At 37.7% G+C, this 14,414-nt stretch overlaps 1 protein-coding gene across 1 annotated transcript; it reads left to right on the top strand.

Moving 5' to 3' along the window:
• Positions 1-13,573, top strand: LOC100368130 (arylsulfatase I). The gene is made up of 7 exons (XM_006817068.3): positions 1-371; positions 6,136-6,322; positions 9,123-9,298; positions 10,098-10,311; positions 11,114-11,363; positions 11,685-11,851; positions 12,963-13,573. The coding sequence occupies exons 1-7, from the start codon at positions 105-107 to the stop codon at positions 13,232-13,234; spliced, it is 1,533 nt and encodes a 510-aa protein (XP_006817131.2). The 5' UTR covers positions 1-104; the 3' UTR covers positions 13,235-13,573.
• Positions 13,574-14,414: the final 841 nt, after the last annotated feature.

Below are 14,414 nucleotides of genomic sequence, written 5' to 3'. Positions count from 1 at the left end.
CAGCTAAAGTCAGTTTTAATTGAGCAGCCATCTTTTTTTTTATTTCATTTGTGGCAGATTCCACAAAGTTGACATTATATTTTCTAGGGCAAGGAAACACAAATATGGCGTTTCCACGCCCATTTCCCGCACTGATGCTGCTGTTTGTTACAGTCGTGGGCACACTCGGAGTCTCTGTAGCGCAGAGGCCGCCGAATATTCTCTTCATTTTAGCGGACGACTTAGGTTGGAATGATGTTGGATACCACAACCCAACGATGAAGACGCCGAACATCGATAGACTGGCCGAAGAAGGCGTGAAACTCAACAGTTACTACATGCCGTCAATATGCACCCCGTCGCGGAGTGTCTTTTTGACAGGACGATACGAGGTAACCACCATATTATTCACATTCATTTCCTGATTCATTTAATCGACACGCCCTTAGTGTAATTTGTTATGAATTTTAATTATACCTTTTACGTCGACACTATATCGGTAACTCTGAGTGTCGAGTCTTCTATAACAACAACGTTTCACAAGGAATACCTTTATTTGACGTTTATCTAACACGAGAAACAAGCAATGAACTGAAATACAGCATAAGCTTGGCACAACATTTCCAGGCTTTTAGTGCGTCATGGTACAACGTATCGATGTCCTTTAAATGTTAATAGTTCAGCCCTGACAACGTGAGACTCACCGGGGCGACCCTGTATTTTATTTACACCAAAAATATTGGGTAATTTAATATTTATCTCAGTTAGCGAGAGATGACATGATAGTCTGATGCCGAGTGGCAGCTGTAGTAGTGGCAGTAGGCCCTCACTGTTTATGAACATGAAGCACCTAGTCAAACACATCGAAGGTAAAATTGTTTGGAGCAAATGGTAGTGTATATGTCAGGGCCATTAAGCTTATTTGCATACGTATCGAATTAAAGCTCATTAAGGTAAATGGTACCCGACCAAGGGAATGCGATTTTAACTTTACCCCTAAAACCGTTCTATTGAATGTAAAATGTCGCCTGTATTTTATTCTTGTACAGCATAAATAGATATTGAAGGTACCTCATAATGGACTTAAAGTGTTTACATCCTTAAAAAAATGTCCTTAAACACAAAGTTTTAAAGAAAGTTTCCGAGTTTTCGATTTTTAGAGAAGATACGAGATTGTTGTAAGGACCCCCCCCCCCAAAGATAACTGCAATTTTAAACATAGTCTAACACACCAATATTAAACATGATATACTGAAAAAAATACGCTAACGTAAAATGCTGTTCGAAACATTATCAATGTAGAGCAGAAAATACCCATACATTTAGTGTAGTTTAGTGTAGTAGTGTAGTGTAGTGTAGTGTAGTGTAGTGTAGTGTAGTGTAGTGTAGTGTAGTGTAGTGTAGTGTAGTGTACTTGTCAGTTGTTTTGAGTTGTTTTCGCTATCACTATCCGCATACATACATACATGACAGCGTTGATATGTAAATTTATGCACCGTATAATATTGAATTATATAAAAAAAGAAATACAGTAAATACGTAATCACTTTAATATATTAAAAGAACCTGAAAATGCAAATGTAGGAATAAAATATAAATAGTGTTACATGGCTTGTGAAATGCTTACATCTAACTTACTGTCTAAAGGACCAGCGTGATTTCACATATTCTAAACGTACAGTTATGTATAATTCATTTTCCGTATTGACACACATACATACATACATACACAGAGCAACATCGCCCATATTTCTCAGGATATACAATAGTGAACATTCCGATTTATTGTGACTACAATGATAAGCATTTATTTAAGAGAGCTTTACGCGAATGTGAAATTAGTGGTTCTAGTTGTAATATATAACGAATGATCTTATTATAACCTAGGCGGACTGTGCATAATCTAGGACAAGGCCAGGCGAAGCATGACCTCAATGTTATCCGGACAACGCATTATAACATCACTCAGAGTTAAATAAGATTTAATTAACAAATACTTTCATAGATTAACTACACGAATTAAAAAACTATTTTGTGAGACGAAATTTAATAAACGAATTTTGTTTAGGGAATAATATACACAAAATAAAAATAAAATATAAGTCAACATGTTAAATTTTATTTTTTTTTCTTGATAATCATACATATATTTTCTCAATCATTATTTCATAATTATCACAAATATGTATGTTGAAACCTGTGTTTTAGCTCTCAATTTATAAATGAAATCGATTCACATAAAAATAACAAACATCTATGATAGACTGTTTTTTGACGAAGTTGACTAAGTCACTAAGTGCAAATATGACATAGCATTAATTCATTTTGCCATGGTGTACATACATAAAATTGAAAAGATGATAAATATCAGTGTTAACAAACAGTAAGATGGGTCAGCTTGTGGCGTACAGAATATCTATATCTGGACGATGATTTTTCTCATTATTATAAATAGCATGAAACATGACTGTGTTCGCTGAGTCGTCATTCAATTTTGAACGAAACGTCTGATCAACCTCTAGTATGCGTTATAGTTCCGATAAATTGAACAATGACACTTTTCTTAAAATAAGCCAGAGCGGTTTAAATCATTTGGATTTGTTCAGGCAAATAAATTGTCAAACGCGTTGAAAATCGCTGGTGTTATGCATATATGTAATCCGTCTTGGTAATTTAGCTGCGGCCATCTTCAATTTTGTTCGAAACAGTACCATTGTTCATTTTTACCCTTGTGTGTGCAAAATAACGGCTGATGGCAGCGTTAAAATGTAATGCTATGCTTGTGGGTAACTACACTACAGCCAATCGAAAATGTTTTAGCCCACGTTTTGAGTTAATAATATCGAACCAACCATTTGCATTTCCTTCACGGTAATTATAATTATGGTTGTGTACCACGTGTTATTGATATAAGATGCATTACAACTTTTATCTTTGTGAAACATACTTGATTCAGATTAACATATTTATTTTCATAGAAAATCTAATAATACGAGAGGATATCAGAATTTGTCAAATTATTTGGAAACATGAGATTAATTTATATCAATTGAATTTACAAATATTGCGTTTTTTATCCAGAATTTGAACGGCAAGAGATATCGGGCCAAATATAAGCATAAATCAAACGAAGTAAGTTTAAGCTACAAAGTAATAAGTGACTTAGTCATAGTACAGATTCCAAAAACACAGTACGAATTACTCAGTACGCTCGTGGATACGCAAGGATGTATATCTTTTTATTCGCAGCAATTGGACACAAATTACGTGATCAACTGCATGAATGAATACGATGCAAACAGTTGTGCCGTGCAGTGTATCAACCTCTTTCTGTCAGTCATCTTTGAGTCAATAACAATTTAATGTTGACGTGTTGTGATGAATTGTCAGCTCTGATTAGGGAATAAAAAAAATCAATAATGCGGAATAATGGGCGAGTCAAACCATTATTCAAGGCAACATCCCGGTCACTTATAATGGGCATAATGGACAGTGCTGAGTCCTTTATTTTCATATGTAATACCCTGGATGGTCGAAAAATCCAATATACTCGCAGTGATAGCTGGAGAAATCGACATTATGGTTATTAAATTTGCATTTTCGTTACGCGTAGAAGTTCACAAGTAAACCACTTGCGAAGAGATGTACTTAGATAAATATCCAGGATTTCTTAAGCTGGACAAGTAATAAGACAAGACCAATAAGAATGCGGCGTTTCAATAATCGCTCAGCGCACGGTATTGTAGTTACGGTAGAAACGCAAAATTGCAACTGGAATGACTCTGATGATGGAAACGATGATATGAAATAAGATTGATAGTTATCGTACATTTATTAAGATCGAAGATCAATATTCCAATATTGAGTCGTGTGTCGTTTTTTTTCCACAGTTGCTCAACTATATACACGGTATAATGAAGTCGTGTATATGATTAATGCAAAACATACGCCTTAGACGTGACCCAAATAGGTTACACATAAAGGTACAATACAGTGGCGGTGGCACCGTGGGGACAGGGGGGGGGCAGTGGGGGCACGATAAAATAAGGTGAAACACCCATCTATATTTGTAAGAGAAATTTACCTAAGTTTACCATCAAAATTTGCTCCCTAAAATGCAGGAAACAGCGTTTCAGAGGGTCTAGTTTCAGAGGGCCTTCGGCGCTCAATTTGTTGACATTCACATAAAATGTTCACCCTCACAGTCAAAAGTTTTGCATGAGGCGGCGACTCGGAGATCTGCTCACCAACCTAGCGCCGAAGGCGTGATCTTACTAGGGGGTTGGGGACATTCTCCGCCTCAAAAAATTAAAATCTAGACTCACTGAAATGCTATTTCCTGTATTTTGATGGGCAGATTTTGCTTGATTTTGTTTATTTTGAACTCGATCAGTTAAATTTGTTGTATTACTGAACGTAGCGTTGCTATTTACGCCCGAGCATCATGAATGTATACACACTACAGTAAACGCATTATCATAATTATCAACTGATTTTTAATTTCTCTATTTTCGCAGACAGGCAAAATCCGTTAAAAATTAAATCCATGTGAACAGATAAAATAACAAAAAACCTCGTTGTTTCCCTGTCAAGTTGGAGAACTTAAAACCCAGTGAAATTGCTCAAAGTATCAAAATTGAATACTGTAAAACATCATGTCTTTTTAGCTAGCATGTTAATTTAGCTATTCTGTAATTTCGCTAATTCAAGATGTAGCTAATTTAACAGAAAATATATTCTCACAGGGAGATAGTCGACACTTTAGCTAAATTAAAATTATGTTAATTCATGCCAAGAGTCAAATCCGCTAAAATTGCATGCAGCTATTTCAACGTGTTCTATAGTAGATTTACAGTATGGTATCAGAATTGACGTGCATATATTCGGTAGCATTCCCCATGAAAACTAATTATTAATTTCACCACGTGTTGACCCCTGGAGTTGCGTGTAGTGTTCGCTCTTTTTGCAAAAGGGTAATCTCAGAGCATTGTTCAGAACACACGCAATGGTTTATTCTTTATTTAAACAAATACACACTGCTGCTTTGCCTACAAATCTCGTGCCAGTCTCGCAGTACCCGTGAGATTTCGAAAACTAAAACTAAATAAACTAGAAACAAACAACACACACTCTGTATATATGTGTCTGCCAGTCTGTATTGGATATAGCCTTCAAATACAACAACGAAATTGTTCGCTCTGTTATTTCAATTTAATTTCAAACCTGAAATACTGAAAAGGTTACTTCAGCTTCTCCCCAGGTATTGTAGGTGATGAAGGTACATATTTCGCTATGTTTGAAATTAATAGTAAAAGCTGACACGTAATATTGTCCCAGATACAAAAAATAATAAAAACCACTAATACGCATGCGCGACGCCCAGAAACGGTGAACGCATGATTTAAGACAGTCAGAAAACAGAAATTGCGTTAGTTAGTGTCGTCTTCCAACGACAGTCACGTGACAGTACTTTTCCCGTTCGAACTAGATAACTAAATCTGGAATGGAATTATCGTGTTTTGACACGTTTGATGTTATTATCACATATGCTGCTACAGTAGTATAAAACACACGATCTTTACACACCTTAATTTATTGACGCGTTTTAATACACTGTTTTATGGGACTTATGATCCAACCATTTTGGCAACTGAACATAAGTCGTCCACTGTTCTTCGTTCGGTGCGTATCTATCTAGCCAGAATTTCAATAATTATATCGAATCAGTACAACACAGTATCATTTTAAGTGCGTGTTTTCGAAGAATGTGCCTGTTGTTTATAGTAACTATATTGTGCCTTTTTTTGATTACGTCTGTAGTCAGTTAGTACATCTAGGAGAAATTTGTGTTATATGTTCGTAGCGGTAACACGTTGTTTAGGAGTGATTGGATAACCACATTCTTGCTCTTTTAACATATATTATAGAACAATTATATGTATAAAAAAAGAGATTCATAATTGAAAGCGTATTTGTGCCATACGTTAAACATAAAATTGAATCCAAATCTCGTTACAATGAGAAAAATAAATAAATAAATAAATAAATAAATAAATAAATAAATAAATAAATAAATAAATAAATAAATAAATAAATAAATAAAATGATTAGTGTAACATGTTATAACGAACATTATTGATTCTATAATTTCTTTAGATTCGATACGGTCTTCAACATGGTGTTCTTGGACACTACCAACGTCGTTGTTTGTCCCTAGAAGAAGTCACCGTGGCAGAAAAACTCCGGGAACGAGGCTATGCCACCCATCTTGTCGGGAAATGGCATCTCGGCTTTTATAAAGATGGCTGCCTTCCTCGACAACGAGGCTTTGATTCCTTCTTCGGTGAGTATACATTTACAATGAAAAATTAGGATTTTGCTTCACACTATTGCCTCTGCCATCGCCACATGATGTGTACTATTTGAAATAATGAGGCATTTTATTTAATGTAATATCACTTTATCATCAACGGGGTGGCCCGGTAAACCTCTAGAAGCATGAAAGCGTACAATCCTGGGATGAAGGGCAGCGAAGCACATTTTCTCCCGTGGTATGTTTGTTTGCCTTTTTCGAAGTAAGTTTTGTCTCATGGAAAACAAACTTGATATCTCCTGTTTTATGGCAATACATGTACACAATTTCGAATGCTAATAAAACGAATTCAAAACGTGGAAGGTAACACGTACATAAGAGTCATGTAAATATCTGGGGTTATTGACTATCTTATTCTCTATGACATCTCGGCGGCCATTTGCATTTAAAGCGCGGCAGTCGTTGCGCTGCACACTGCATGTGCGACATGTGTGTTGATAAACATTGTTTTTCCCACAATCCAATGCGCTCTTTTAATCGAAATCACAAGTATGAGGTTTTACCACCAGTGACTCCTCGATACCGAAAAATTCGCCATCTTTGTTTATAGGAGACCATATATCCCGCGCATGCGTGGCGCAACGAATACCACCCTTTAATATCTATAGGAAACTTTGCTGTTTACACTGGAAACCTGATTCGAAATAAGAAAAGGTTTTCTATCACGGCAAAAAACGGAACTTGTAGTAAGTTAATGAATTTGTTTTGAAAGGTGTTCTTTTTACACTTTAACAACAAAAATTAAAGCGTAGAGTTGTTTACAGTTGATGTTAGCTCATGGCTGTATAGAAAAAATGTGTGTCCCCCCTCCCAATCCTTTGTAAATTCATTAAGGAGTTAACACATTTCTTCCCTATATCAAAGATCGCATCTATCACTCTCTGTAACTATTTGTGACAGAAAATATTTCGTGTACACCAAATCTGTTTGGCGCACTGCGTATTTTCAACATGGACGTGATTTTTCAGTAGAAAGTTGACAACTTGAAATCGGCAAGGTCAAACTACATGCGTGGCACATTGAATACGTTATTAATATGATTTGTTAATGGTTTCCATTTGTTCTGTTATACTTGCACAGCGAGGATTAACTCAGACGTGCAGCAGATGGCGCACGCCTGCACTTGTCTATTATCCGCCTAATTATATTATGAATTCCTGTCGCCTGTCCTGAACTGTTTTTTGTTCTGTAACATGATTGAAAGATGGCCAGATCAGGCTCATCCACGTAAGACTATGATACCGCGCGATCTGTGAAATCTCGCGTGAATATATCACGGGCTCATATGAGCACACATACATCCGTGAGCAGAAGACGTACATTCATTTGTTTGTGAGCATTCAGTAGCAGAATTACTGTTCTATAGATATCGATATAGATCGATGGTATACAGCGACAACATTATGATAATTGGATCACTTCGACGCCAGCTGCACAGATATGAAATATTTAGATTAACGTTGATCAATACAGTTTTGTACAATTTTCAAGGCATTAACTGATAAATTATAAAAATAATATTGATCATTGTCATAGAAGGCATCACGAGAATAAATTTAATACACACGACTTTCAGGGTGTAAAGACATTTTCGAAAACTATGAAACTGTAGATAATACAACATATTTCAGGGTTGTCACGTGACGTTCCAATATTCTACGCTGTCAAATTAACGTGCTTTTTATCTTATTGCTAATAACGGATTAGTGAATTCATTTTAATTCCGCAATTGAACTTAAAAAATAGATTGTTGCTAAACAACAAGGGGACCATCACCTGGAGATCCCCTGGAGATAACTGTGAAAAAACTGAAATGTACTTTTAGAAATCAATGGCATTATCGGTATATAATTGCTTTTCAATGGCGACCGTTGAGGGCAGTGTCTGTACCACGAGGAGTCACAGCATACAACTGAATATAATCTTTGTTGTGATGCATGCACCACTGAGTTCATTCGTCAACTGAAATAAATAATACCATTTATATACATCTGTCATCATGTACAAAACATTAATGAGTGCACGGGTGGGCATACCAACTCTGAGTGGCGAATAATAAATGAGATTAGAACTACTCGTTGTTAGATATGGCGACAACATATGGTCGGTGTAGCAGTTCGGGGGGGGGGGGGGTGTACATTCTAAAAAATTTCTCCAAACTCCGTGGGGCTCGTCAATTGATTGTTCAGACCATCATTTTTTTCAAAGGGGAGATACAATTAGTGAAATACTAAGACAATATTCGTCTCGTTGAGTTAATATTATTCCGACAATGACTTTTCATTACACTCGAAAAGAATAAATAACTCCTAACCACAATGAGCGGGCCCGAGCAACAACCGACAGTCTCAAATTTATGAAAAATGCACTGTACATACAGGGCAAAATTCAACAACGAGGCTTGGGCAGCATAATATGTCGTATTCCTAAAAGAAGTCGATGGTATCGAGATCGATGGATGCGTATTTATATTCCCGGAAGAGAAGAGAGCAGAACAGAACAAACAAGACAAGGCCACTTCGGAAGCATTACCGGACATTTGGACACATTCCATGAACCCGAATCTGTTCCGCCTCACCGCAAAATACAGCAATACAACATGATTTTCTTTGCTGCTAACTTCCTTTAACATTGAGATAACAAATTTGTAAATCATTTTCCCTTTCATTCAATTTAGTAACCATGTTTGCAGTGGGTTTCTATGACACAACAGACAAATTTGTATTTTTATTTCGAGCAAATGTGATATATAAATGTATCTCTCTTGCAGGATTTTATCTTGGCGCGGAAGATTATTTCAACCATGACTCAACCATGCAGGGTCACCATGGCTACGACTTTCGACGAAATGAAGATGACGTGTCACGCCAGTATCTAGGACAATACTCGACCAATTTATTTGCAGACGAAGCCAGAAACATTATTAGAAATCATAACCCTGCACAGGTCAGTATTAGCTCCGTTCACAGTGTGCTCGTATGAAATGCTACTAAATATTGGTACTAACATTTCGAAGGTTGATATATTTCATGCAAGCACGCATTTACAAAATATGACGACCTAATGGCGTCACTGTGGTGGTACCACGTGTCCGGGATCGGTAGAGACCATGCTGACTAACACCAAGCCCCTGGCGGGCGACATAGCGCTGTTATGACGTGAACCTCCAAAGGTGGCTCCTTTACGGTACTGTTTTCTTCGCTGGTTCCCGGCGTCTCTTGCGAGTGGCAAGTAGGACGTAGTTAACTAGTAATCGCCATATTGTTCCACTGGGCCTGGATTCCGGCCGAAAGACACGTGACCAAGTGACGTAATTTGAGAACATTCTAATATTCGCTCCTAATAAAAAAACGACATGCCCATACAGCCTGTCAGCAATGACTTAATATTTGAGATGGTTCTAGCATTTCTGTATAAATTGATAACAAAAGAAACAGTTTTTTATTCGCCCAACTTTCGAAAGTAAAAGGAAACCCCTGAACGGTCACGAGCGTAAGTGCTAACGTCAGGTAACCAAGGCAAATAGAACAAGCAACAAGAAAGTGATGGACCAATCAGAATGCTGGAACCGTTACCAGTTACCGGTCTATTGTGGCTTGGTACGCCTTGACACTTGAGGCGGAAACCAATACTGTTTTCATCCTTTTACGTTATATATACGTCACAGGAGAGGGCGCAACTTTTTAAAATACAATGTACACCATGCATCATAGTTTCACTCGGGTATCTGTATTTTTCATTCCAGCCTCTATTTCTGACACTGTCCTTCCAAGCCGTTCACATGCCGCTGCAAGTTCCTAAGCAGTACTCGGATATTTATAACGGTGTATTCGGGAAAAACGAAGACTGGAAAATCTACGCCGGCATGCTGACATCGATGGACGAGGCCGTTGGCAACGTTACCCGAGCTTTGCGAGAATCGCCGATGTGGGACAATTCAATCATAATATTTTCAACTGGTACGCATCATTTTGACCTTTAGTTACGTAACATGTGATCTACACATCTGGTTGTTAAATATATAGCACATCAAAACGACTTGGAAAGATTTCCGGGTTGTAGAGATGCTTGGTTCAGATGCTCATATACGCATGAGTGGGATATGAGTTTTGTTGCCAAGCTTATTTTTCTCTGTATATAAGCGTAATCGTATTTTTGACCAAAATACCTAAATACCTTCCGCACACTTATTCCACACACCCCATGTTCGATTACTCCAGGTTGCATGCGCCAAACACTTACTATAAAGTATTTCAGAACGGTTTCTAAATTGTTTTATGTGGCCTTTTATTCGAGATTCCAGCGAAATGTCTGGACTAGTTTTTTTGAGTTCTGAACCTCAATTGTAAGTGGTCTGAGAAATTTTCGATTGAAAATCACTGCAATTAATAAGATGCCTTAACACTGGGAAAAAACACCGCAATTAATAGTACGCCGTAGCAATCTGGGGAAATTATCGCAATTATTATTAGGCATTAACACAATGGAAAAAAAATGATGAGTCATTGTTTGGATACCCCCACTTAGTATTTGCTTTTTGCCATTTTCATGAGTTTGTAATGCTTTAGTGAATATACGCTATTTAGCCGCGTTCATTCTAAAAATAGAATAATCTTTAGTAGGATGCCTCCTGACAGACTCAAACCACACATCACTTCAATAAAAACTATAAATAATATGACGTCACAACACATTACATAACTATGAGTTATGTATATTGTAATATTGTATTATCAAACTGTAATTTTGTATGATTTTCAGACAACGGTGCCGATGCTAAATTCATCGGTAGCAACTGGCCGCTTAGGGGCGCCAAAGCAACTTTGTTTGAGGGTGGTGTTCGAGGCGTGGGTTTTGTCAACAGTCCGTTACTACACCCAGAAGTACGGGGAGGTATGACTAATGGACTTATTCACATGAGTGATTGGTTTCCGACGTTCATGCATCTAGCGGGAGGTCTGCCAACTCTAGATAAGCCACTGGACGGGTTTAACCAATGGGATACTATCAGGTGCGTGTTTAGGTCTAGCGCCATCCATGTTCGGAGTTATTAAGTAATATTCTATGGCACGCTCTCGAAATCATCCCCAGTGACCGAGTTGAGCAACGATCGTTGTGTCGATTATAGTAAATATGTTGACAACGTTTCAGCATTTGTGTGCACTATGAGTATGCAGTGTCTAGTATCTCATACACTTTCACAAACGTTCAACAAATTAACAAGTTAAAATTGGCTAACAACATGAAACAAATCGGTGGAGAGGGAGGGAGAGAGGGGGTAGATATAGCAACACCACTCCGATATTCTAATTTTCTTAAATATGTTTTTTAGTCGAGGCATGGCTTCACCAAGACACGAGATTTTACACACAATCGACTCACAAGCCTTGAGACCGGTAGATCGCGGCAGAGAAAAATGGTCCACGAATCCCTACTTCGATGTATTCACATTGGCGGCAATACGCGTTGGTGACTGGAAACTGTTGACTGGGCCGGCAGGTAAGCTCAGACCTTTAGAACAGTCATTTAAAGCAGCAGGCGCACGCGCGGGAATTGTGTCCCAAGCGATGATAACAACACACGCTAAAAGCGTAAAAGCTCGTGGGTAGACGCTTGTTTGTAAACAATGACACGCTATGGCCACCTGACGCTTGCGCAGGTGACGACTCTCCCCGCTTTAATATCTGATCTCGTTACAAACATTAGCTGTGATTTTTGGAGGCTGATATGATATTTGTTTCTATGATCTGATTACTGGCACCACCGCCATTACTGGTATTACTTTCACAGAGAATGGTAGGGTAATAAGCATTCTCCTTCCCAGAAATCCTTGCGGCCAGAACACCAGTAGAATCTTTGCCACAACACACCGCCATTTTGTGGTGAAACGCCACAAGACTTCTACTACGCGTAATTTTTGCGTGTTTTTTGTTATTAGAGGTATCTAGTGTTGATTTCTTCATACTGGTAAACAAGTTTTAAAATATATATGTTATCATAGCTGATAATGATTATTTTGAAACACACTGAAAACAGTAAAATAGTTATAATTTACAAAAGAAAATAATTTCATCGCAGAATAACGGTTACTAGGTGTCTAGGTGTAACTCAGTGTTACTCTGTTTGTGCCACGGAAGGTAAACAAAATTAGCCTCTCACTTTGACAACAGCCAGAAGCCAGAATCTATACATAACGCGCACGCTTTCGTTGGGTTCGAAAATCAAAGACCTGCATGGCAATGTTTTTATGGGCGTCTTTGAAAGTAGTACTACTGTGACGCATCGCAGGGATATATTTGTAGAAATAAAACTATCAGCCTCACTGACGACAATGACACATATAATAGTATATTGTTTTACTAATAACTCTTAGCCAATAGAAACTGTACGTGAACTTTCAATTAATTACAGTACCACCTAACTTTAGGGATTTGGGCTTCTTGTGGAAATCCCCGAGGTACTCAAATGTTTATATAATGATATCCACGTTTTCACTTCAACTGCCGGCTAATTAAGCTACATCGTAACTATGGCATACTACTCATAATACACAGTTACATTTTTTCGGACTTAATTTTTTAAGGTATATTTTATCTTTCCTGTTTCCCAGGCAACGACAGCTGGATACCCTCACCAGAGAGCGGATATGAGGTCATAAACCTGAAAAAGTTATACGGCAAAGTAGTACGATTATACAACATACCGAATGATCCGTATGAACACGACGATCGCGCTGACGAGTATCCGGAAGTAGTGGAGGCTTTGCTGAAACGACTGGGCGAATTTAGTCAGCAGACGGTCAAGCCGAATTATCCCGGTGTGATTGACGTCATCTACGGTAACCCGGATCTACATAACGGTGTATGGGCACCGTGGGGTTAAAGGTCACCTTCCAGTATTAAAGAAAATGCGAATCATTGTTTTCGAGGGGAGGATTTGACCGATGTACTGACTCATTACTTCGAGTCATCGTGTCTTCTATTACGCTTTATCTTCACTATCATGTTTGCGGTTGTTGGATGAATACAATTGTGTACTGTTTATTAACTACTCACTGCTAATTTACTTTGTAAAAATCGTGTAAATTTGTAGCTCATGGTATGTGTGTTGTACCTAGGGATTAAACTCTGGTGCACTGAACACATACCACATTACGTTCATACAGTTAGTTTTGTTGAGCCAGGGGATTGGTGTGTTATTAAAAAAAATGATACACAGAAACAGGAGTCTCTATCAAAGAAAAAATGTACGAGAGGATAGTTCCCTCAACAAAAACAGCTGTTCAGAAATTTGAAAAAAAATCTAGTACAGAAATGTTACATTGCACTATTACTTACTTCTAGTATCATTTGACTGAAATCTGTTGCATTTACAAATATCTAACATATTTATTTTTATTGGGTTACCCAGCCTGATATACAACTACAAGATTTTCTTTTAATTTTCTTCAACACAATGTGAAACATTATATTAGTATGAATTCTCTTGTACATATTTGTAAATAACTCAAATAAATGGTGAATAGTTAGACAATTTGGAATTTCTTACTCGTTTTGACTCCAAGGAACTTGAATGTTGGATGATATTCCTTATACACAAACATACATTTGTGTAAAGTAAAACAAAAGTTTTTGTTTTTGCACTACAACATATGAGGGCGCTATAGAGTTGCATAAGTTACTTCATTTGTATTAAAGCGCCTGGCACGTGCAATACCACACTCCCATAATGCATCTCGTCCGGGAACGTTCATTGGTTAGTGACGCACCGTTACAATGGAGCCATTGTCGCATTGTATTATGGGAAATGCGTGCATGTCGATCAACAGTTTTAGTGGGCAAGAGGTGCTAAACCCATCACCCCAATTTGCGGAATTAACCCGTTTAAATTCTGCTATGAAAACAGGCTTATGTACAATCCGTTGAGTGGATATGGTAGTAACACAGATTTGCACTTAGTGCAAGAAAACAGTATACTTACGTTTAACAAAGACGTGTAATATAGCATGGATGAAAAACTTGTGTCAATTCAAAGTCTGTTCTAAGAAACATGTTCACCGTCT

This window comes from Saccoglossus kowalevskii, chromosome 12 (genome assembly GCF_978046115.1).
Source record: "Saccoglossus kowalevskii chromosome 12, keSacKowa6.1, whole genome shotgun sequence".
In the NCBI taxonomy this organism is placed as follows: Eukaryota; Metazoa; Hemichordata; class Enteropneusta; family Harrimaniidae; genus Saccoglossus; species Saccoglossus kowalevskii.
The sequence above is the reverse complement of the archived record's forward strand: the minus strand, read 5'-3'. Positions and strand labels throughout refer to the sequence as shown.

Bases quoted from the DNA above. Each gene is read 5' to 3' on its own strand.
- LOC100368130 (XM_006817068.3), top strand. From the start codon at position 105: ATGGCGTTTCCACGCCCATTTCCCGCACTGATGCTGCTGTTTGTTACA. The intron at 372-6,135 runs GTAACCACCATA...TAATTTCTTTAG, and splicing joins TTTTGACAGGACGATACGAG to ATTCGATACGGTCTTCAACA. The intron at 11,364-11,684 runs GTGCGTGTTTAG...TATGTTTTTTAG, and splicing joins AACCAATGGGATACTATCAG to TCGAGGCATGGCTTCACCAA.